General features: G+C 40.2%; 1 protein-coding gene across 2 annotated transcripts in view; it reads left to right on the forward strand.

The window, feature by feature from the left end:
• The window catches only part of LOC149205604 (putative membrane protein At3g27390), a 145574-nt gene that overhangs the window by 38599 nt on the left and 81722 nt on the right, over positions 1-25253 (forward strand). For both annotated transcript variants that reach the window (XM_089395125.1, XM_089395124.1), the window contains exons 5-9: positions 13764-14052; positions 14231-14337; positions 14556-14730; positions 14834-15029; positions 15175-15418. In XM_089395125.1, the coding sequence (XP_089251251.1) occupies positions 13764-14052; positions 14231-14337; positions 14556-14730; positions 14834-15029; positions 15175-15418 (1011 nt within the window). The remainder of the gene's footprint in view (positions 1-13763; positions 14053-14230; positions 14338-14555; positions 14731-14833; positions 15030-15174; positions 15419-25253) is intronic.

A 25253-nucleotide genomic window follows, 5' to 3' on the forward strand; every position in this document is an offset into this window, starting at 1 on the left:
GGCAATCACGAGGGATAAAGTGTGGAATCCTTCCAGGGTAAAGCCAAAAATATGACAAAGAAGAGGACAAGGGGCTCATATTCTAGGTCATGGTAGGTCAGAAAGAGGGATTCTGAAAAGATAATAAAAATGACTGCATGGATACCAAGACGACAAAAATGTGCTATACTAGGGCATCCATGATCAAGTAGGCCCTACCATCAAGCTATGATGTGCATAAGAGAGAGGGCTAATGTCGCAACTTAATGGGGTTGGACCTAAGACATAATGATGACGAACCAAGACTAAGCTTGGAATAGGTTTTATTTTTACACAAGCTTGGAACAGAGAAAAACTATCCTTGAGAGTGGTTTCATTTTTACACAAGCTTGAAACAAAGAAAAATTATGCTTGAGATAAATACATTGCCCTTAGCATAAGGGTAGAGGCATGCCCCCCAACTTCGTTTCGTTTGCCAACTCTTTTCATGGACCCATAGATTGCTGGTTATTGAGAGAAATATGTTCACCAGGAAGGAAGGAAGAGGAAAATGTGATAGGATGAAACGAAGGTGACACAGAAAGAGAACTGTGTTCACAAGGTTGTTTCAGTTTTTAACAAGCTTGACACAATAAAAGAACCATGCTCAAGGGACCTGTTTCATTTTTTAACGAGCTTGACATAGTAAAAGAACTATGCTCATAACACCTTGTTTCATTATTTAACGAGCTTGACACAAGAGAAGGAAATATGCTCAGAGGTCAGCTTGATCATGACCTCTAGGAGGCCATGGCTTCCAAGAGGTTCTCATCAGATGGAAGAACAATACTCTGGTAGGAAGACATATCAAAGGATCCAACAAGAGTAGGAGGAATAGGTTCCAATGCCCCCAATAGATAATTCACCATATCACCTACGGGATCAGGGTCAGAAGAAGCCAAGCAAACAGTAAAAGGCTCTTCTTCGTCAGTAGGTGCGAGCATGGCACAGGTTGCCACATAATTAACCTGTGGCGGAGAAGATACCACTTGCATATTTGTAACATTTAGGAAAGTTGGATGATTGGCAGTCAAATCAGGACCAACGAATGAACGCTGATCAATAGTCACAATTTTTCCATCATGTCGAAAAGACATCACTCGAAAGAGTGTGGACACGACAACATTCATAGAATAAACGTAGTCTCGCCCAAGGAGTAAATTGAAATCCAAGGGGCCTAGGACTACCATAATGTCAATACATACAATTTTTCCTTCCAAGGTAATAGGAAGTTGAGGTAGGATCCCTAAAGGTTGATTGGTTATTTTGTTGAAAGCCAACAGATTCTGGGTAACAGACACAAGCTGAGGGGAACCCAAAGCTTGCCAGGCAGTCGAGGATAGAATGCTAACAAAAACACCCTCATCAATAACAGTGTGATATATGTCCTTATCACAAGACTTGGAAAGGCATGTAAGAAGGGAGATGGGGTTTTGTCAATTGATTCCAATCAAAGATAATAATCTCATTACTTGGAGGGGGTTCCATGAGAACGAGGACATGCCCCCTTGTTCGGTACAATCTGAAGAAACAAGAAGAACTTGAGTGGTATGAACGTCACTCTCTAAGGGGACAGAAGGATCAACTGAAGGTGGGAATGACTGTAATCGGGTCAATCACTTCATCAACTAATGGAAGATTGGGGGAAAGCTTTTGGTAGCTAGTTGGAAGTTGCTGCTGAGAAGCAGTAAGGTTTTCCAACACTTTCGATGCTTCATCCATATAAGGGCAAAGGTGAATTTGATGATTTCCTTCACATAACCTATAACTTTTCCCTTTTTCCCAGGGCCTTATTATCAGTAGTTGATGGTTTGTCACAAGCATGATCTCCAGAGACTGACGACAAGTGATCTAATTTAGAATATTAGTTTGCAGTGCTAAGATCTTCCTCAAATTATAAACAAAATGCTTTCATTGTGCTTAAGGATTCATCATTTTTTGCAAGTAAAATGAAGAGTTTTATGTTAATTTTATGAGCAATTTAACATAAACTAGAAACTGAACAACAACATAAACATATATAGAACATCATCAAAAACACATTACGACAAGCACATGATAAAGGAGTTCACCCCTCTTGGGCTACATCTCCTTGGTCCATCTTCCAATGCCTTGGGCCTCTCTATTATGCTCAAAAGTGTAAAAATCTGTGTTTACAATGCTCAAATGCTTCTAAAACCTGCTCTAATCAGTTCATAATACTAAAAAATGGCTATCTAGCTTCTTTTTGCAACCAGTTCGGTGAAAAACTGAAGAAGTTATGACTTTCCCTTGTTTTCCCATTATTCGCTCCACAAATTGCCCCATTTCCAGCATGATCCTACAAATTAGCCCCAAAAACGCGCTAAGTGGGCGAAAATTTCGCCACGTGGCGGGCCATAATTTGCCGACACCGACTGTCTTATCGCAAATCACAATCGGCGAGGAAACCAATGGTCTTATGGTCTGTGATCGCAACGGGGTGATATGCGATTGCGATTTGGCAGACCGGACGAGAGTATTAACCGAAATTCATAACCTATCACATCCAGGATATCGCAATCGCAATTCGACAGAGTATCGATGGTCCATATATGCGAGACTTCTGTCTTATTGCGGTATGTGATTGCGATATTGCATCACAATCTAAACTTGCCGGGGGCCAATTTTGTAACACCTCCCCTTTGCTGATCTGTGATTGCGATCCATCGCACCGCACCCTGGCTGTTCTGGGGCCGAATTTTAACTCCGACCTGCCTCCGATATGTGATTTTGTGAAATGCGGCAACCAATGGCAGCCTGCCACTTGGCGCCTCTTCATTCGCTGAAGGACCTTGCCACATCATCCAATCTTGCCATGTGAACAAGTCAAACCTGAAATTTAACTTGCTATAACTTTTGCATACGAGCTCAGATTTGGGTGTCGTTCGCACCATTGGAATCATAATGACGAGCTCTTTGATTAGAAGCTAAGTTTATGAAGATTCTGACAATTTGATTTTTGAGCATAATTTTGAGCACCTGATCACTCCTCCCCACTGGAAGCCTTTTGGACCCCAAAAGATCACTTTCAATTGACTAGTAGGTGAGGGTACAGTTCCCTCACCTTTCTAATCTCGATCCATTGATCATTGAATTGGAACTTTGATTTGCACGATTCTTGTCATGCCTTTAACCTTTTCAAGCTGTTCTTGCACTATTTGATGTACCATTTGGAGTAGTTCAATGAACTCTTTGGCCTTGTCCATGTTACTATCAGTAGCAACATCCTTCTTACCAAGATGATACAAACAGTAAACAAATTCCTCCACTTGATTCCTTTGACTCAAGCTTGAATATACATCTTGTAAGTATGTATTTTTCTGAACATAACTTTCATGTAAAATAAAATGATTCATGAGGAAAGTAGTTATACAAACTATAAGCCTAAAAAGTATATCAACAAACTTGTCGCCTATACCTTTCTTGTAACTTTTGACCGAGTGGAATAGTAGAAGAAAACCCATTCAATGGAAGTGCCTTTGTTGCTGCAACTTAAACACTTTATCATTGAAATGGGCTTACCACATTGCAAATAGACTACGCCCATGGCATAGTCACATACAACAACCTGAAACTTAAATGACCGTCTCAAGTCTGGAAAAGCAAGTACTGGAGCTATACTGATCTTTTGTGTTAAAACATCAAATGCCTCTCGTTGTTTGCCTCCCCACTGGAAGACCTTTTGCACCACTGCCAACGAATGGAAATGAACTACAATAGAAGACAAATTAACAAAATCTTTCCTCCAACATTGGGTTGCTTCCAAAAAACCTCTTATCTAAATGACTATCTTGAGCCTACCTGCGTAAATTGCGAGCAGAGCAAAGGCATCTGCGGCTTCACGGGGATGTATGATTCTTTCACCTGTGTCTGCAAGAATGTAGTCAATACCACCACAAACTATTACGACATCAATCTTGGAGAGGTCTAACTTCATCTCACCTTCTCCACGTCCCACGCACACTGCCAAAAAGCCTTTGGGAACCTGAACACGCTTGGAAGAACCAATTTCACAAGTACATCAAAGAAGTTTTATCCAACATATACTTTGACATTTTCAGAAACAAATGTTCTTGACATACAACATCAAGTATTTTTTTGTCACACATGGCATGTTCATAATGAAATTTTCCGAAAATGAAAATGTCATCCGAGTAGACTATCATGTCTAGAAATGGCTTCAACACAATTTTCTTCATATGCATAAAAGTAGTAGGAGTATGGCAAAGACCGAAAAGCATAACAAGCTATTCAAACAAATGCTGTCTGGTTTTGAATGTCGTCTTCCCTATATGTCCTTCAACAACTCTACTTTGATGAAAACCACTTCTTGAATCCCATTCAAGGAAATGCTTACCATTCTTCTCAGGCACCAAAACAAGAGGTGCACCGCATGGTAAAGGAGTAAGTCAAATGATCCTTTTATTCAACAATCCCTGGATTTGCGTCTTAATTTCTGCGCTTTCCATCATTGACATCCTGTACATGCCAATGTTAGGAAGAAGGCATTTTCGTTGCAACTGTAACTCAGGGTAGATTCCCCTCTTGAGAAGTAATCCCTTTGATTCCTGAAACATTTCATTAGATTGGTTAACAACGTTAACCAATCAATTTTCAAATTTGAATTACAACCATCAAACGCTTCATAATCAATATCATTCTCGGGTTTGATCATGAGAAGCATAAATTTCTTGCTCGAATTCACCAGTCTTTTCATCTGCCTTGCATTAACATTCGAAATATTTGTTTTCTTGCTGTGAGCTCTCACAATATATTCTACTCCATTTTTGAATATGTGATATTTGTTTTCATGTTGATGGAAAATAAATTTTCTGTCATAAAGGTATGGGCTGCCCAAAACCATGCCACAGATATATAACGGCACAATGTCAAGCTCCACTGCATCTATGAATTTTGTAGTGATAGCGAATTTCAATTTACACTTTTTCGTAACCCGTAATTGCGCATTGTCACATACCCATCCAAGTGGATAAGGTTTATGATGTGGAACAGTTTCCAGATTTAAACTCTTGACAATGTTTTCTGAGATAAGATTGGCTTGAGAGCCGCTATCAAACAACGTATCAATCTTGTTATGTTTGGATATCACCCTTTTGTGAAACAGTTCTATTCTCCTCTTTTCATTTGGAGTTTCATTTTGTGAGTCTGAAGAACTAGTGCTGGCAATGGATTCTTTTGCTTGAAACCCCATGGCTGTAATTTTTGTTTCATCAACGATTCGGATCCCAAATCCTCTTCTTGAGTGATTGCAACTGTCTTTTCTTTTCCTTTGTTGTTGAATTTCTTTGGTTTCATTTCGGGATGAAGCATCCAACCGTGAGCTTCATCGTGACCCTCTCTCGAACAATGTTTACAGATGTTTTGTCTCCTTCCTTTTTAATGGATGCATTTTTATTTCCCTTGAAGCCCTTTTCTTTCTCTTTACCCTTAAACATCTTTTTACTGCCTTCTTCTGGGGTGTTTTTCCCTCTTGCCTCAAGATGAGTGGCTTGCACACACACATCATCTAGATTATTGGGATTAAACATTAAGATAGTGTGCCTAAGGTAATTGTGTAAATCCCCTATGTACTTCAACAATGTGTCCTGTGATTGCAAATCTACACCAAACATCAGAGACCTTTTTCTGAATTCTTGGGTGTAATTTTGCACATTTTGACCTTTAAACTATCTAAAGTTTTGCCAATTCATAATGGCTTTTTGCATATAAGCTAGAGGGTGGAATTGTCTTTTGATTGCAACAATGAAATCATTCCAAGAAATTGATATCTTACCGTGTTTTTTAATCTCCTCTTGGGTCTTTGATTCACACCATACTAGAGTTGCACCCTCCATTTTCAAGGAAGCTAACTGAATCTTTGTGTCATCCTCTTGAAGGTTTTGAATCTTGCAATAGAACTCCAATTGACGAATCCAATTATCAAGCTTCTCTGCATTCACTTCACCATTATACATGGGCAACTCGAATTTAACATCAAGTTTTAAAAAAGGTGATTTACTAGTTCCTTTTGAATAATGATGATGAGTATGAGTAAGGGTAGTGTTAGTGGAAGAGGGTAAATATGCTTGTGAAGAAGATGAAGAAGATGGTGGAGAGGGTGGAGGTTTGTCTCTAGTCCCATTACCTCCTCTTGAAGAGCCTTCTCCTTTGGGAGGTTTGGAACTTTCCCCTTGCAACCTGGTATTCCTATCTTCATAGAGGACCTTCACCATCTCTGTCATATCAAAGATAGCCTTTCTAAAGGTCTTCTCATCTTATGTCATGTTTATATCTTCTCATCTTATGTCATGTTTATAAGTTCTCCTTCATGAGACACGATCTCTGGAGTCTCAACTGCAACTTGAGGATGAACTGTTGTTGGAGATTGTGGCAACCTTGCTCTTCTTCCCCTTAACTCAACTTCAGGGCTTCCAACCAACTTTCTTTCACCTCTTTTGAGTTTTAACCTTGTAAGCAAGACATAAACTTGCAAACAATTAAATCCTTCTTTCACAAAACAAAACCTAGTGCTCTGATACCAAATTGATTTGATTTAGAATATTAGTTTGCAGTGCTAAGATCTTCCTTAGATTATAAACAAAATGCTTTCATTGTGCTTAAGGATTCATCAATTTTTGCAAGTAAAATGAAGAGTTTTTTATGTTAATTTTATGAGCAATTTAACATAAACCAGAAACTGAACAACAACATAAACATATACAAAACATCATTAAAAACACATTACAACAAGCACATGATAAAGGAGTTCATCCCTCTTGGGCTACGTTTCCTTGGTCCAACTTCCAATGGCTTGGGTCTCTCTATTGTGCTCAAAAGTGTAAAAATTTGTGTTTGCAATGCTCAAATGCTTCTGAAACCTGCTCCAATCAGTTCAGAATACTAAAAAATGGCTATCTAGTTTCTTCTTGCAATAAATTTGGTGAAAAATTGAAGAAGTTATGACTTCCCCTTGTTTTCCCATTATTCGCTCCACAAATTGCCCCATTTCTGGTATGATCCTACAAATCAGCCCCAAAAATGCGCTAACTGGGCGAAAATTTCGTCACGCGGCGGGCCATAATCTGCTGGCACCGACTGTCTTATCGCAAATCGCAATTGGCAAGGAAACCAAAGGTCTTATGGTCTGTGATCGCAGAGGGGCGATGTGCGATCTGGCGGACCCGATGAGAGTATTAACCGGAATTCATAAACTATCGCATTCAGGATATCAAAATCGCAATTCGACAGAGTATCGACTGTCCATATATGCGAGACTTCTGTTTTGTTGCGATATGCGATTGCGATATCGCATCGCAACCTGAACTTGCCGTGAGTCGATTCTGTAACACCTCCCCTTCACTGATGTGCTATTGCGATCCATCGCATCACACCCTGGCTGTTCTGGGGCCGATTTTTAACGCCAACTCGCCTTTGATATGCGATTTTGCAAAATGCAACAACCAATGGCAGCCTGCCACTTGGCGCCTCCTCATTCGCTGAAGGACCTTGCCACAACATCCAATCCTGCGATGTGAGCAAGTCAAACCTGAACTTTGACTTGCTATAACCTCTGCATACGAGCTCGGATTTGAGTGCCGTTCGTACTATTCGAATCAAAATGACAAGCTCTTCGATTTGGAGCTAAGTTTATCAAGATTTTGACACTTTGATTTTTGAGCCTAATTTTGAGCACCTCATCAACAAGGGATGATGTGAACTTGTGGAGCATGCTTCTAATACTTTGGGAATACCAGAGCAATCTCTAAGAAGGTGGTTATTTTTTACAAATCTTGCAAGGGAATTTAACTTTACAGGGCTTGTTGGAAGGTTTCTCGACATTAGCTGCATTCGTAGCAACTGTTGCTTGGTTACCCCCTTGCTTATTGGGATTCTTCTTCTTCATTCTTTTCTTCTTCTTCTTAGCTTCATGGTTACTAGTTCCAATACTTTCACCAAATGAGGAATGCGAGACATTGGGCGAAGAAGGCAAAGGGTCAACTTGAGGTTGATGTTGTTCAGGGGGAGGATTCAGTTGTGAAGTAGTTTGGACACTCAGAACCAAAGAGGTTGAAAAAAACCAAATTGGAAACTTTTGGTAAATTCGGGAAGTGACAACGTAGCCATATAAGGAGCACCAATATTTCCCAAAGAAGGAAAAGGACTAGGATTCCCATCGAAGGGGTTTCCTTGACTAGCAGACTCTAGAACTGTTGCCATTAGACTCAACCTAAGGTCTACTAAGGAGTAGAAAGTGAGTTAATTAATTGATTTTGAAAAGTAAAAACACAAATAAAAATAAAGAGGGGTAACTAGGCATATAAGGATTACCAAGTCATTGTGAATTGCAATATATGGTTAAGTACGTGCAGGCAATCTCCCCGAATGCTGTGTTCGGTGTATCACATTTGACAAGGCGACTGACTCGGTTAACTATCGCAGGTTTGCAACCTAGTGAGGACTTCCAAAATATACCCGGAGAAATGTGGAAGCACAGTTCGTAGTAGAGTTGTCTAATGCGTAACCGTACGATGGGGGCGTTCCTATATACTCGTTGTACATGGACCGCTGTCCTATATACCCAAAGGTACGTGGAAGAACGTTTTGATATACTTCGATGTACATGGAAAACCAACCATCCTCAGGATGTAATGGTTTGGGCAGATTCTAAACAGTTTGGGAGATATTAAAATAATTAATATTTTTAATGGAGTCCCTAAGTCTAAACTTAGGGAAAATAAAATTTTAATGTGAATTAATATAAAACTATGTTAGAAGGGTCCAAAAGTCATAGATCAAGCCAGAGTTAATCTTAGCCGTTGATGAGGGACTTAATCTCGACCATTGAATTGTCAACGAGAAAAGTATATAAGGAGGCTTGAGGGTCACTTGGAGAATACACTGAGTTGATCAAGATTTTGATTTTTTGGGGCAGGGTTTGCTGAGGAAGTCGAAAGAGTGATCAAAGTTGCAGCTGAGGGGCAGTGAATACAGAAGCAGAGAGGGTACCGGGAGAATCCATGCAGAAGCTGAGAGAGAGGCCACGCAGAGCCAGCTAGGGCCCACGCAGAGGTAGCCAGGAGCTGCGCAGTGCCTCAGAGAGCTAGTGTGGGTGACGCAAAGGCTCTAGAGGCTAACACAGTTCCTCCAGAGGTTGACACATGGGTTATTGAGCTGACGCAGGGCCAGGAAGGGTTGACGCACTCCCTAGACGCAGACGCTAGGGTTTTCGTGGGGCAGATTGGAGCTGGGCGTTGTCGGAGTGTTTTTCCAGGGTTTCAGCTAGAACATCTATCTCCGACTGAGAGGTACTACTATTGAGATTATTCCCTGTTGGGTGAGCTGGTTTTGGCACCCAGATTGTATTCCTAAACTGCTTAATAATTAAAACCCTCAGATAGCTGCACCGGTTTTCCCGCATTGGGTTTTTCCGGGGACATTGGTCCAAAAACAACGATGTCACTTGTGTGCTTGTTTTGTTTCCTTCAGTTGATGATCTGTAATGTGTTGAGCATGTACTTGTACTTATTTTCAGTATTTACATGGTAAATAACTTGTTAATTAATCAGAACAAGTAGGCAGAAATAAATTAGAAAAGTACATGAAGGGTTTCTAATAGTTAGACTTAGAAATTCCAACATGGTATCAGAGCGTGGTTGCAGATCACAGGAGAACTGAGGACATTAGCCGAGCAGAGCAGCGACAACAGAAAACAGTTGTCCCGAGTGACAAACGCTGTTGTTAGTAGAGAAGTAGCAAGGAAGGGGTGATGCAGTGCCTGTGTCATCTAGTTTGAGCTGGGAAGAGGATCAACGCAGTGGTAGAGGAGAGAAGACTTGACCTACACAGTGCCCGGTCATCTTTCTCAGTTAGGAAGGATTGACGCCTGTGGCCAGGAGGTGTGAATTTTGCTAGTGTCGGGATTACGAAGAGCCTAGAAGATCTAACCTTCAGTTTGCTGGGGCTTAGGAGGTTGTGGGTAAGTTGTAGAGTGACGCTGGTGGGTACTGTAGTCAGAACAATACCTAACAGGGAAATACCAAGGAGGAGGGAGTTGCTACCGAGGATTTCTAGCCAAGAAATCCATATCAGTGGTGCAGCTGCACTAACGATCGGAGTGTGGGCATCTTGACATTGGCAGAGGGGTTTCCAGGAGGGAAATCGAGGATCAGAGGGAGTCACACCGAGAACTTCCAGAAGGGAAGTAGAGGAGCAACGAGATGGCAGTGAACGGGGTAAGAGACCAGGACAGAATGGATGGAACCTCAAACTTCGTAGTCTGGAAGGCCAGAATCTTATCTGTTCTAGACAAGAACCATCTTAAGCAATTCGCCTTGAGGACAATAGTGGTCCCAGTTGACCCAGTTGATAACGATAAGTACGAGGATGCAATGGCGAGGGCCAAGAGCATCATCCTTGATGGGGTCAAGGACCATGTAGTACCACACATTGCCGAGAAGAATACAACAAATGAGATGTGGGAGGCCCTAAAGAAGTTGTATCAACATACTTCCGTGCAGAGGAAGATGCTACTAGAAAATTAGCTGCGGTCATACCAGATGCAAAAGGGAGAACAGATCGACCCCTTCATCGGTCAATTGAAGGAGATCTAGGATCAGCTGACTTCCATAGGAGCCGCGCCGGATCAAGAATGGATGGTGAGAATAGCCCTGAACGCAGTCTCAGATGATTGGGAGGTGTTTGTCTAGAACATACTGGGCAGGGCGACCCTTCCAGATTGGGAGGAAATGTGGGCTGTTCTTCGCCAAGAAAAGATCAGAAGGCTAAGCAAGGCAGGAAGCAGCGGCAAGGGGATCAGAATCAAGAAGGAGGAAGAGGAGGATGTTGCCCTAGCATCTGAGGGAAAGCAAGAGAAACGGAAGAAGAAGGACCTCTCCAAGGTCAAATGCTTCAATTGTGGGGACTGGGTCATTATGTGAGCCAGTGTCTGAGGAAGAAGAGCAAGGGAGAGGCTTCCGAGACCAAGGCTGCGCCAACAAGGGTGGAGAAGGAATTGGAGACAGATGATGACTGTGCCATGAGTGCTCACACGCCACTTGAGCAGAAGTGGGGAGACATCGAGCTGTAGTCAGACGGACTACAGGTGATGAGGGGCAAGATCCTCGAGGTACCCAACCTTTTGGATTATACCTTGCTACGGGAGCCTTGAAGAGGAGTAGCAGGACTGGCGGATGTCAGTAGAGACGGATGCAGATGAAGTGAGAGAGGGAGCTATAGTGCAGGAGTCCCAGGATAGCATGAGGTAGTAATGCGAGATGCATAGAGTTGTGGCAGCAACGCAGAGGTCAGAGAGGGACCACTTGTCAGTGACAGAGGGAGCTTCAACATCGGGAGTGTTTCTAGCTTGACGGAGATATCAGAGTTGGGAGATTAGTTACTTACTTCTTAGTAACTGAGTTGTAATGCAACAATTAGCGGTGGCAGTGCTATGGGCAACACGATGCAGCATGATGAGAGGGGCTGCAGTGCAGATGTAACAGTGCCAGTGGCAGGGCCATGGGTAGCAACACAGATGCAGAGGGAGCTGCCGTACAGATGCAACAGTGGCAGTGGCAGGGCCATGGGTAGCAGTACATGATGCAGTAGTGCAGAGGATGTTGGGCAACAGGCCTAGCATTAGCACAGGGACCGATGCCGGATGATCAGGGTGATGCTCAGTGAGGAGTATTACTAGAGCACAGTCCTCGCTAAGAGGGAGTGTTGATTTGGGGTAGCATCGGATGTGCTCTAGCCACAAAAATTGGTGGAGAGGCTAAAGCACATGAGATCTCCAATACCTAGAAATGGTTTGGGCAGATTCTAAACAGTTTGGGAGATATTAAAATAATTAATATTTTTAATGGAGTCCCTAAGTTTAAACTTAGGGAAAATAAAATATTAATGTGAATTAATATAAAACTGTGTTAGAAGGGTCCAAAAGTCATGGATCAAGCCAGAGTTAATCTTAGCCGTTGATTAGGGACTTAATCTCGGCCGTTGAATTGTCAACGAGAAAAGTATATAAGGAGGCTTGAGGGTCACTTGGAGAATACACTGAGTTGATCAAGATTTCGATTTTCTGGGGTAGGGTTTGCTGAGAAAATCGAAAGAGTGATCAAAGTTGCAGCTGAGGGGCAGTAAATACAGAAGCAGAGAGGCAGAGAAGGTACTGGGAGAATCAACCCAGAAGCCGGGAGAAAGGGACGTAGAGCCAGCTAGAGGCCACGCAGAGTCAGCTAGGGGCCACACAGAGGCAGTTAGGAGCTGCGCAGTGCCTCAGAGAGCTAGCGTGGGTGACGCAGAGGCTCTAGAGGTTGACGCAGTGTCTCCAGAGGTTGACGTAAGGGTTATTAGGTTGACGCTGGGCTGATGCTGGGCCAGGAAGGGCTGACGCAGTCCCTAGAGGCAGATGTTGGGGTTTTCATCTGGCAGATTGGAGCTGGGAGCTGTCGGAGTGTTTTTCCGGGGTTTCAGCCGGAACATCTGTCTCCGATTGAGAGGTACTACTGCCGAGATTATTCTCTGTTGGGTGAGCCGGTTTTGGCACCAAGATTATATTCTGAAACTGCTTAATAATTAAAACCTTTAGATAGCTGCACTGGTTTTCCCGCATTGGGTTTTTCCAAGGACATTGGTCTAAAAACAACAGTGTCACTTGAGTGCTTGTTTTCTTTCCTTCAGTTGATGATCTGTAATGCGTTGAGCATGTACTTGTATTTATTTTCAGTGTTTATATGGTAAATAACTTGTTAATTAATCAGAACAAGTAGGTAGAAATAAATCAGAAAAGTACATGAAGGGTTTCTAACAGTGAGACTTAAAAGTTCCAACAGGGCCAACTAACATCACAAGTAATTAGCAAGTAAGGAAAGTCAATCATAATATACAAGAATCTTGATTTTCCAACATGGTATTAGAGCTAAGGTGGAAGAAGGAGATTGAAGATCACATCTTAGTTGGCACTTTCTTCTCAATGGCAAGGTTTATGAAGAAGGGTTTCAAGTTTCTTAGGAGCCTTGTTACAACTATCAAAGAAGGCATCTTGAAGAACATCTCCAAGCTAGCAAAAGAAGTGATGGATGGAAGTTTCTTTTCTGCTCTTTGGCACTTTCAAGGATGATAATGTATGGGTTATTGATAGTGGAGCTTCCAGACATATGACAGGCGAATGCAGTCAACTCCAGACTTTGTCAAAAGGAATTGTTTCTCATTCAGTCAAACTTGGAGATGAGAAGAGCTATCCAGTGAAAGGAATTTTCGTTGGAGCTAGACACTGGTGGGAGCATTCATCTCAATAACATACTCTACGTTCCAGGTTTGAAGAAAAATTTACTTTCTATTTCTTGTCTAGAAGATAAAGGTGATAGGATTGCTTTTGTTGATGGCAAAGTTTTGGTTTGGGGTAAGGGCTCTAGTATTGAACATGCTAAGATAATTGGGATTCGTGAGGGGATTACTATTTTGGGGTGGAAGGCTTTCATAGCTCTATACAATGTACACACATAGATACATTTGTGTTTGTGTATACATATAGTCCATATGTATGATGTGCACATTTATCAGCTTGCACACATACACACTCACACATGCGCAGACACATTTTTTATTTTTTTGTGGTGAGATTGTGCTGTCATTCTTTCTTCTTTACTCCCATGTTGTAGGTGCTAGGGATGAACAAAATGATATACTTACTTTATTGTCTATGTTTTGAATATTGTCATTGGAAGGTTGCTAGAGCTACCGGGTAGTTTCCTGGTAGGCCTGCTTGGTGTGATTGTGGATGTGCCAATGATCTTATTGATAGCACTCTGGAAGAGCCCTTACATGCTTTTCAAAGGATGGCATCAACTACTGCATGATCTTATAGGTAGGGAAGGTCCCTTCTTGGAGACCGTTTGTGTACCATTTGCTGGTCTTTACATCCTTCTTTGGCCTTTGGTGGTGATTGCTGCTGTCTTAAGTGCCTTCGTCTCAAGCTTCTTCCTTGGCTTTTATGCCGCTGTTGTTGTGTATCAGGTATATGTACATTCTAATTGCCATGGTTTGCTTAATTTATTTCTTCTATTAGTACTCTGTATATCCGTTTTCTCATTTGCTATCATATTTTATCTTTAATGTTTACTATTTAAATCCATTGTTTGTGTTGCTTTCCCATTTGTTCTGTCTCATATGCAAAATTTTGTGGATGGGTCAGGAATCTTCAATTAAGTTGGGATTAGCATATGTTGTGTCTGCAATAGCACTGTTTGATGAATACACCAATGATTTCTTGTATATGCGAGAAGGATCCTGCTTTCCAAGGTATTCTGTACTTTATCTTTAAATTGGATAGGATAGATTCTCTGCCATGTTGTGAAGAATGAAAATTCTGACTTTTTTAACTTCTTGACCTTATCAGAGACAAATTACATTTGATTACATTGAAGAAGGCTATGTAGTTAAAAAAAAGTATTTGACCCTGCATCAATATGGTGTTTGTCTGTTGCAATATATTTGACATTCGTACTTTGGACAGCCAGGCCTAAGTACCGCAGCCAAAGCATGCCTTTGTCTGGAACCTTATCAAGGCGATATTCACTTGGCAAGGATGGATCATATGGGAGGAGTGGCTCTATCAGCCCAGGTAAAAAAATGTCAGGTCCCCAGCGCACAAAGTCTTTGAAGAAGAACATACAAGAAATGAAGCCTATGCAGGCAAGTTTGGATCTACTATTTTTTGTATAATCTCTAATTCATGTTGTTTGCTATTTGATGAAGATTGGTTTGGTATTAATGAAAAATGTTTGGCGCATTTCAGATGTGGGATCATCTTTTTGAGTCATCTGAGTGTCATGGAAAGACCCTGGTTGGGGAAAATGTAATTAAAATTTCAGACATAGAGGAGTGGAACCGTTCTGCGAAGTGCAAAATACTCAGTGTTGGGTTACCTGCTTACTCTATTTTGCAGAGCCTTATTTGTTCTGCAAAGAATGATTCAGCTGGATTTATGTTAAGTAAGTGAAGATGCTCTTTAGAAATGAAATTCAGTATGATAAGAAATTTCAATTTAAAATGCATATTTGCATGCATTTTGGATCTTTTTCATCCCAATGTGATGACCTATGACTAAACTTATACATCTGGTTTAAAATTTTGCAGCTGATGGAACCGAGATAACAGCCATTAATCGAACTGAGGATCGACTATTTGAGTGGTTCTTTGAGCCATTAATGATTATCAAAGAGCAAATCAAGGCTGAACAACTTCAGGAGAGTGAAGAACTTTACTTGAGTAAATTGGTCTTATTAAGTGGTTTTCCAGACCGTATGAAAGCTTGGCAAAATGGTGGCATTCCTCCTGCAGATGATGTCAGAAGAGCGGAATTGGAAGCGTTGAGCAGAAGGTATCACAAGACCTTTTCATTTGCATTGTGAGATTGTGGTATCATATCCATCCATAGAATCTGATCTTTCATGACTTGTATTCAGTGGCTTTCATTGTCAGCCAAATCTGAAATATTATATTGCTACATAATAGAAGGCTTAACTAAATTCCGTATACTTTTGATCAGGAAATTCACATTTTTTTTCCTAAATTCAGACTTTAGTTTTGAAGTTGAACATTTCAATTGAATTTAATTTGGTCTATTCACGAAATTTTATTGAGTTATTCATTTGAATGTGTTCAACTGCATTAAATTATGACAATTCTGTACTATTATCTTTGAACATCCAACCTGTTTTTCTTTCTGTGAGCAGTATTATAAGACAATCTTGTACCCCTGGTGCAAAGCCCTCACAAGGTACTAAGGTTTGTTGACGAATGTAGCTATGGTCATTCTTCATAATCCTTGATGTATTCATAATACTACGTAAGAACACGAAAGAAAATTAAATTTTAAATTAGAAGAAAGAAAATTAAAAGAAAAGAAATAAAAAAACCACCTAAAATTACGATCCTTGAAAATAGCTCATACTCATGTGAATAACATATTTACCATAAGCTACTACCCACCATAATTTAAGCAAGTAGTTGTGTAAAAGATGGGATAAGGAACAAGATGTAAATATACTTACCAAGAGTTACTGCCCACCATTATTTACGTGTTCTTCAACACTTTAACAAATATGAGTAAAAATGTAAATGTGCAGACTTACTAGAATTTAATTTACAAAGAGACGTGATCTAATTTACAAAGAGACATGTCTCTTGGGTATCTTGAGTATAAAATACACTTGAAACTTTTCATTTTATATATTCACTTATCACTCACATATCTCTCTCTCTTACGCACATGGTCTCACGTATCATAAATTTTCAACATTGTGATCTCTACTTTCCTTTCATGGTTATTGGTTGAATTTCTGAAGTGTGATTGCTTGATGAAGATAAAAGAAATATAATATATTCACAAGTAATTACCATAGTTCAGAAATAGTGCTTGTATCCATTGCACTCTATTTTTCAACATGGTATCATAGCTTTGGTGAAGCAAGGAAGTTGAAGATCACATCTAAGCTTATGCAAGTAAATGAGCTGATCTCTGTCTACTAGCAAAGCTAAAGATCGAGGCACTTTAGATTAAGGTTAAGATTGTAATGTTCCTTCCTAAATTATTTTGGATCAGGATTAATTTCTACATTTTGGGGCTGATTTTGGAGGTGATGGGGCCCATTAGATTTTATTAGGAGCCTAGACTTAGTAGAAGTTATTTCGATGTGGTTAATTTGTACGTGGGGGCCACCCACACTAGGAGAATACACATTCCCTAGTTCGATTTCCATGAGGGAAATCGATAGTTAAGTGAGGGACCCACGATGGAGGGAAAATGGAGGGAAAAGTGCTCCACAAAATCTATATAAGGAAGACAACTCTCCTCAATCTTATTTCAACATCTTATCTTTTGACATATTAAACTCAATCTTAGTTGCTCGAGCTGCTTAGCCAGGTTACTGTGCTATTTAGCACAGGAGTGTCTCTGAGTGGAGATCTCAACCCTTGCTTCGGCGGACTTTGAGTGCAACGCTAGAAGGGAGTTCTTCTTCATCTCAGCTCGCAGCAACAACATGGAGACGAGTTACAACAGCTGTAAGTCGAGTACCAACAACAGGGGTAGTAACAATAGCGCAGGGATTGCGCAGTCACACTATGAGGCACTCGGGGAAGTTGGGGAGACGAGAGCATCCTTCATCATTTTCAGGAGTATAGAGGGTAGCTACAGACAAGAGGGCCATCCTACATGCAACCCTCATTTCATCACATGCAGGATTGCGCCATCTCCTCCATGACTGCGTAGACATTGGAGTGAGACTCTTTGAGGCAGCACCATCCGGGGGAGTTTGGAGCTGGAAGGTTGGGAGATCATTTGGAGGGCCATTTGAGGAGGATTGCTGGAGTTGGGAGAGTAGAGATTGACAGGATCAATGACAACAATAGAATTCGAAATTGGAGGAGGGCCAAGTTGTGAAGGGTCAATTTTTGAAGGTTGGAACCAAGGGAAACCCTTTCTGGGTTTTTTCTGGGTTTTGGGCAAGGATCACACTTCTAATTTTATAGATTTTCTTGGGCAAATCTAAGGGGGTCAAACAGGGGTCCCAACTCAGCGAACAACTAGAGGAGCTAAGGGGAATTTGGGCCATAATTCCGAGGTCAACATTTGGCCAATTCCTTCGTGGGTTGTTCTGGGTATTTGGTGGAGAGGTCAGGGTTAATTTTCCGTAATTTTCTGAGCATCAGAGATGGGGTTTCTAGCAACATCTTTGTAGCAGACAACGCAGTTTCACAAGGGTGGCGTAGGGCATCATTGCAGCAGTTATTTGTGCAATTTGGGCTTGACATATTACCACCTGGGCTTGATCACGCTTGCCATTGAGGCAAGCCCAGATGCACCACTTCCACATTATTGTACTTTTCTCTCAGATTATAATAAAATGGCTTTGCTGTTGGTTATTCCTAGACATGTTATGGGTGTGCACTGAATGTTTCAATTTTATGGTGTTGTTTTTATTGTTTGCTTTGCATAGCCCTATTTTTCCTAGTTTGGAACATTACACAGATCCAACATAAACAAGTTATTTTTGTTCCAAAAATTATGGCCTCAAAATCTAGAATGGTGATAATAAGGGGCCAACTTACAATTACTTGTGGTTTGTGATATGTCTAGGACACAAGTTCACAAGAAGGAAGGACATTGATCAATGCACTAAAGAAGTCTCTATGCTCGAGATATATGAGTAAGCAACTATGTAGAAAGCGCTAATCTGAATTGCTGGCTTCAGGATCAAAGAAGATAGATCAAGGTCAATCCCCTAAATAAATATTTGCTAGAGTCTGAGAAACCTTAGGAATGAGACCGAACATTTGTGCATTTGTGATGATGGATCCTGTGAAGCTGCAAGGATTCCCAGATTCAGTTTGAGTTTGGGCCTGGTTATAATGAATGAGCAAGTCACCCCGTATGGTAGAGGCTGAGTATATTGCAATTGGATTCACAAATTGAGAAGCAATATGGATTTAAAGGCTACTTGCAAGATTGTATGATGACAGATGAAAGGTACAGTGAAGTTCGAGTATATCTCCACTGATGAGTAGAGAGTGATATTTTGTCGAAACCTCTTTCTAGAGGGAAGTTTGTGCACCTTCGAGACAAGCTTGGGCTTGTGGAAATTGCCTCCTTGGTTGAGAGGAAGCAAGGCTGATGATTGCATCATGGATATGGTTTCTCCCTGTGTCATGTACTTTGACCAGAATTAGGGATGTTATCCCTGTGCCAAGTACATTGATCAGAATTAGGGAGAATGGTTTGATGGATCAGATAACATCATGGACAGAGTCCAAACATTCTTCCTGTGTCATATACTTTGATCAGAATTAGGGATGTTATCCCTGTATTAAGTACATTGACCATGTTGAAATATGTAACTAGGTTCGGTATTTATAATGACATATATAATCATGATTTTATGTATTTGATGTAAAGAAGAAAAATAAATTTATTATTGTCATTCTTGTGCATGGGTTTCATGCTGAAGGTTATTTTATTTAGGTCAAGCACCCATTGAGTGCCTTAAGGTTTTGTTATTGAGTCAAAGAGGTCAAAGAAGTCATTGAAATATGTAAAAACCCTCTTGGGCATCATATAACATGCCAAGGGAAAATTATCCTGTGTTATATAGACCCTCTAAGACAATTAACCTGCCTTTATCAAGTCGACCTACAGGCAATCACAAGTCGGCCTATAGGCAATCACAAGTCGGTCTCATGTTGGGCTATTCAATCATGGAGAGAAGGCTATATATAAGGAAGGCATCAACCTCATTTTAGAGACATCAATCAGACAATAAAGAAGTTTGTTCAAGAGCAAGAAAGAAACCTAAAAGGAGTGAAGATAAGAAGAACTAAAGGAAGAAAAAAAACTGAAGTTTTTGAGATTTGTTTTAGGGCTGAAATCTCTCACACGTGCAAGGTGAATTACGACATCCATTTGTTACAAGAAGACTGAATTGCAGAACCATCAAGTAGTTACCTTTTGGTGAAAAGGAGACCCACTTTGCAAGCCGAGTTCGCAAGGAGGAAAATCCAATCCAAGCAAAGAGAAGAGGTATTATGATTCTGCACTAAACTTCCACAAGTGCGAAGTTGCAGTAAGGACTAGAAGCTGAAAATTGCAGACATAAGTTGCAGGTTTGAAATCTTGATCAAAGGAAAAGGTGCAGTTGCTTTAAGGCAAGTTTGACTTGGGTTGACTTTAAGAGAAGGAAGTTCTTCAAGGAGGAGGTTGACTTGGTCTTGGAGGGGTCTTTGATAAGGGTCTTAGGTCTTGGAATTCGTCATTTGAAGTTCCATAAGAAGATAAGAGTTCTTGTGGGTTTTCCTCTCAAGAGGAGAGGTTTTGGCCCTGGCTGATAGCCCATGTTTTTTGTCTTCTTGTCTCATTGATCTTCATTGCTTGGTCTCTGTTTGATGATAGAGAACACTAATAATAATTAAGTGAAAGGAGAAACAAATCAAGTTAAGTAAAAACACATCACAAGCAATTATCAAAGTGAGAGAAATCACCTAATTAAGTTGCCCCAAGATTTCTTAACAAACCGGAAGTAGGAAGAATTATTCAGTGGAGAGACATTCTCCCTTTGTCAAGTACTGTGACCGGAATTAGGGAGAATGGTTCGGTAGAGGCTAGTTGGTGCCTCCTAGCATCCTGCTCGGATCTCTGAGAGAGTTGCTTGTATCTCAGAGGGAGTTGCTCAGATCTCTGAGAGAACTGCTCGGATCTCTGTTTAGAGAGAGCATGTTTTGGCATCCAACTTGGGTTGGGGCTATTTGGAGTTTCACTTGGACTATGTGCACTAGTTGTGTGATGGTGAACAAGGACTAGTTTGGATACCATGAGGTTGAGGTGCTGATCAGATCATGGTGACTAGTTGATATTGATGTTGTACCATAGGTATTGAGTGGATGCCATGATTGTTATAGGTCAAGAGGGTTGACCTGAATGATTGTGATGTTGGTGTTTATGATATTGATGATGATTCTTATCTTAATCTTGAATCGAGTCCCTTAATCTCATAAGGATCCGAAATGATGTCACTCTAAAAATGCTAGCAAAGTCATCCTTTTGTGAAGTTCTAGAAGGCATTAAGAAAATGTCTCAGTTTGGACTGATATATCAGCCTGAAGTATCTTTATGAACCTCATGACCAATACATGTCTAAAGGAAGAACTGATGCTACACAGTGTTGAATTTGTCATGGGAATTCAGACCTACAAGAAGAATCGTAAAGCTAATGCTTTAGAGTAATGACACCTCTATTATGCAAGCTGTGGATCATATCACAACCACATAAGGAAATTTGTGACCTTTGCTTAGATTGAAGTATTGAACATATGCTTTCTTTGAAAAATGTTACTATGTCATAAACCCTACGTTGCAAATGATTGCTGAAAGTATATTTGAAGTATACCTTTGAAGAAAGTCTGCTTATAGTGAAAAAGATGTTGAACTGTCTCTTAAGAATCATGATGATATATTTGGAAACAGAGGGAGAAGTTATCATAAGATTACTTGAGCCCAAAATATCAAATTGTTGAATTGAAGAAGCCTGGAAATTAGCCTTGCAGAATCTAAAGATGATTCTTTTAAGGTCACTTAGTTGGCTCAAATATCTTGAGTTCAGAAGGAAAGGTTGGGCCCCTCTTCAAGCTTAGAAGTTCTAAGGCTTTCTTGATAAAGTCATTTGCAAACCCTGCACTATGATAGGTCAAGGGCACAAATGACTAAAGACGTTGAAGGTTTTATTACAGAGAAAGTGTTGATGCCAGGAAATATATGTTCCATCTACTATTTAATAATGATGAAGTATTCTTTGTACATTGAAATGAAGGCCAAGCTCTTATGAACAAAATACTACCACTACAAAGATTAGAGAACGCAGATCATCATTGGACTCCCTTGTTTGATAGTTGACAATGTTGGATATGTGAAGGGCATGTCGATTCAAGCCTTACACACATAGATACGTTTGTGTTTGTTTGCGTATACATATAGTCCATATGTATGTTGTGCACATTTATCTGCTTGCACACATACACACTCACACATGCACACACAAATTTTTATATTTTTGTGGTGAGATTGTGCTGCCATTCATTTTTCTCTACTCCCATGTTGTAGGTACTAGGGATGAACAAAATGATATACTTACTTTATTGTCTATGTGTTGAATATTGTCATTGGAAGGTTGTTAGAGCTACCGGGTAGTTTCCTGGTAGGCCTGTTTGGTGTGATTGTGGATGTGCCAATAATTTTTTTGATAACACTTTGGATGAGCCCTTACATGTTTTTCAAAGGATGGCATTAACTACTGCATGATCTTATAGGTAGGGAAGGTCCCTTCTTGGAGACCATTTGTGTACCATTTGCTAGATTAAAAAGCTGAGAGATTCTAGGTTTGTAAACCCTAGCAAGCAACAAAATCTTGAATTGGTCGTTTCCACTGAAGATATAAATCTTAGTCTATGAAAGGAATATATGACATCATGATGACATTGTGGACAAAGTTGATGCAAGAAGGTCAAGATCAAGAGGGAGCTAACATTCTTCTTAAAAGTTGTTCTTCCATGGCCTCCTAATGAAGATTGCAGGTATGTATTGAAGGTTGGCAATGTCTTTGGCAACAAAGGGAGAAGTGGAAGAATGAAGCAAAGCTTGTGACAAAAGGATCTATCTCAGAATCGATATTTGAATATCTGAGCTTAAGAGGGAGTAGGCAGATAAACAAATTTGAAATATGTCGTGTCTGTGACTAGAGATGAGATAATAGAAGATTCTTCGAGTAAGAGATCATGTTTTTGCTCTAGTTGTCAAGACTTTAAAGAAGTTTCATAATTTAAGAAGGCCCTTAATGATCCAGGTGGATATTGGTGGCCACCCACCTATTCCACTTGGACCCCCACCACTGTTTCTTTCAGTTTCCTTAATTGTAGCACAATTTACTATTTTTGGTAGTTTTCGGGTCCTCAACTTCCGGAGCCGTTTTGAGGCTCTAAACGATGTTTTTTTTGGAAAAAGGGCAAACCCATAGACAAGGATAGGGGTTTGTAGTTGAAAGTTGTAGTCCTCAGATAATCTTTCAAACGAGGCATTGTACGCGTCAAACAAAGATTGTATGCCAAAGTTACGACCTCGGGAAGTTGATGTACCAATTTACCCCAACGGGGCCCATAAACTTTTGGCGCTTCATCTCCTAGGGTTAGGTTTTTTGATGTTTAGGGTTTTCCATTGTTTCTCAATAATAAATAGGCATTCGAGCCTCATTGTAACACAGTTTAGAAGGCATGTAGTCGCCACATCTCTTCTCAGATATAAGCTATCATCGCCTGAGCTAGTTTATTTCCATTCTGCATGTAAACAATTTTCAGTACTTTGAAATTAATGAATTGAAGTTCTGTTTTCGTTGTATCTCTGTGTTTCGTTCATATGTATATTTCATTTCGTTCCTGCATAAATCCAAATCACTTAAGGACTCATGCGGAGCAACCATGATATGTTATACCAAAGATTGGGCAGATAGAAAAACTTATGTTAGCTTCAAAGGGAGCTCCAAATGATCACAGTAGAATATGTCTTAGATTAAGAGGGGGTTCACCTCTGAATTTGACATGAGGGATCTTGGCTTGATGCATTACTATTTTGGGCTAGAAGTCTGGCTGAACCCTAGTGAAATCCTTCTTGCAAAAGGAAAATATGTCATCAAGATCCTTCAAAAGTTTGGCATGATGAAGTACAAGTCTATGGCAACTCCTATGGTGTCGTACCTAAGAAAGCTGGGAGATTCTGAGTCTGACCTAGTGGATCTGTCCATGTATCGGAAGTTGATTATTTCATTGATGTGTTTGGTAAATACGAGGCCAAATATTTTCTTTGCGGTAAACATCTTGAGCCAATACTAGATGGAACCGAGACATGAGCATTGGATTGCAACAAAGCATATATTGAGATATTTGCATGATACTGTTGACTACTGTTGAGATATGCTTTGAATGCTGAGATATACCTATAGGGATATACAGACTCTGACAGGGCAGAGAGTGCGAATGACAGGAAGAGTGCATTTGGTGTATGTTTCAGTTTGGGTTCTGCTATGATATCCTGGATGAGTAGGATGCGGATCTCTGTTGCACTTAGTTTAACCAGATGCTGGAATCAACTATGCTATTCTGTGATAATCAAAGTTGTGTGAAATTGACAGACAATCCAATGTTTCATGATAAGACAAAGCATATTGAGATCAAGTACCACTACATTTATGATATGGTACAAAAGGGAGCAGTGAGGCTTCAGCATATCTCCATTGATGAGTAGACGACCGACATTCTCACAAAAGCCTTTATCTCAAGAAAAGTTTGTATACTTTAGAGATAAGCTTGGACTAGTGGAGAACTCCTCTATCAGTGAGAGGGAGCATTGATGTGACATCAACAGGGGCATGGCTCAGACTGTTGGTAACAACAGGAGCTTGGCCCAAACTGTTGATGGGTGGACAACAGGGGTATGGCTCGGACTATTGGTAACAACAAGAGCTTGGCCTAGATTGTTGATGGGTGGACAATAGGGGTATGGCTTGGACTGTTGGTGACAATAGGAGCATGACCCGGACACTCGTGGAGTGGGTGCCTCTTCAACATCATGGCCTAGAGAGAGGCCTTTGGATTTGGGACATGGGTTTCCCTAGGGTTTGACCATGGGGGATGGCAACCCTGAACTAGTCAGAGTACCATGAGGTGAGGCGCCCACCAGATCATGGTGACTAGTTGAGTAAGTACCATTAGTTAGGAGAGCTAACTTGGGTTGTGGTACATATTGATGATGATGCTGATGTAGGTCAAGGGTATTGACCTAGATAAAGATGTTATTGATGAGATTTACCTTTCTTTTTTAGAAAGATCATGTATACAAAAAACATTTGGATAGTTATGAATACCTCCCTAGCTAAGAGGGAGTGTTGAAGAATGTAGCTATGGCTGGTCTTCATAATCCTTCATGTATTTATAATACTATGTAAAAACACGAAAGAAAATTAAATTTTAAATTAGAAGAAAGAAAATTAAAAGAAAGGAAATCAACAAAACCACCTAAAATTAAGATCCTTGAAAATAGCTCATACTCACGTAAATAACATATTTACCATAAGTTACTACCCACCATAATTTAAGCAAGTATTTGTGTAAAAGATGGGATAAGGAACAAGATGTAAATAAATATACTTACCAGGAGTTATTGCCCACCATTATTTACATGTTCTTCAACACTTTAACAAATATGAGTAAAAATGTAAATGTGCAGACTTACTAGAATTTAATTTACAAAGAAGCGTAATCTAATTTACAAATGGGTATCTTGAGTATAAAATACACTTGAAACTTTTCATTTTATATATTCACTTATCACTCACATATCTCTCTCTCTTACACATGTGATCTCACATATCCTAAGTTTTCAACATTGTGATCTCTACTTTCCTTTCATGGTTATTGGTTGAATTTCTGAAGTGTGATTGCTTGATGAAGATAAAAGAACTATAATATATATTCACAAGTAATTACCATAGTTCAGAAATAGTGTTTGTATCCATTGCACTCTATTTTTCAACAAGGTTGAGTGCAACATGGAATACTCACTACTGTCACCTAGACAAGTACTTCCCTCTTTTTAGCTTCAGGAAAATCCAACACGATGG

This window comes from Pinus tabuliformis, chromosome 1_2 (assembly GCF_031772625.1).
Source record: "Pinus tabuliformis cultivar Carrire ecotype Pingquan chromosome 1_2, CPIR1, whole genome shotgun sequence".
Taxonomy (NCBI): domain Eukaryota; kingdom Viridiplantae; phylum Streptophyta; class Pinopsida; order Pinales; family Pinaceae; genus Pinus; species Pinus tabuliformis.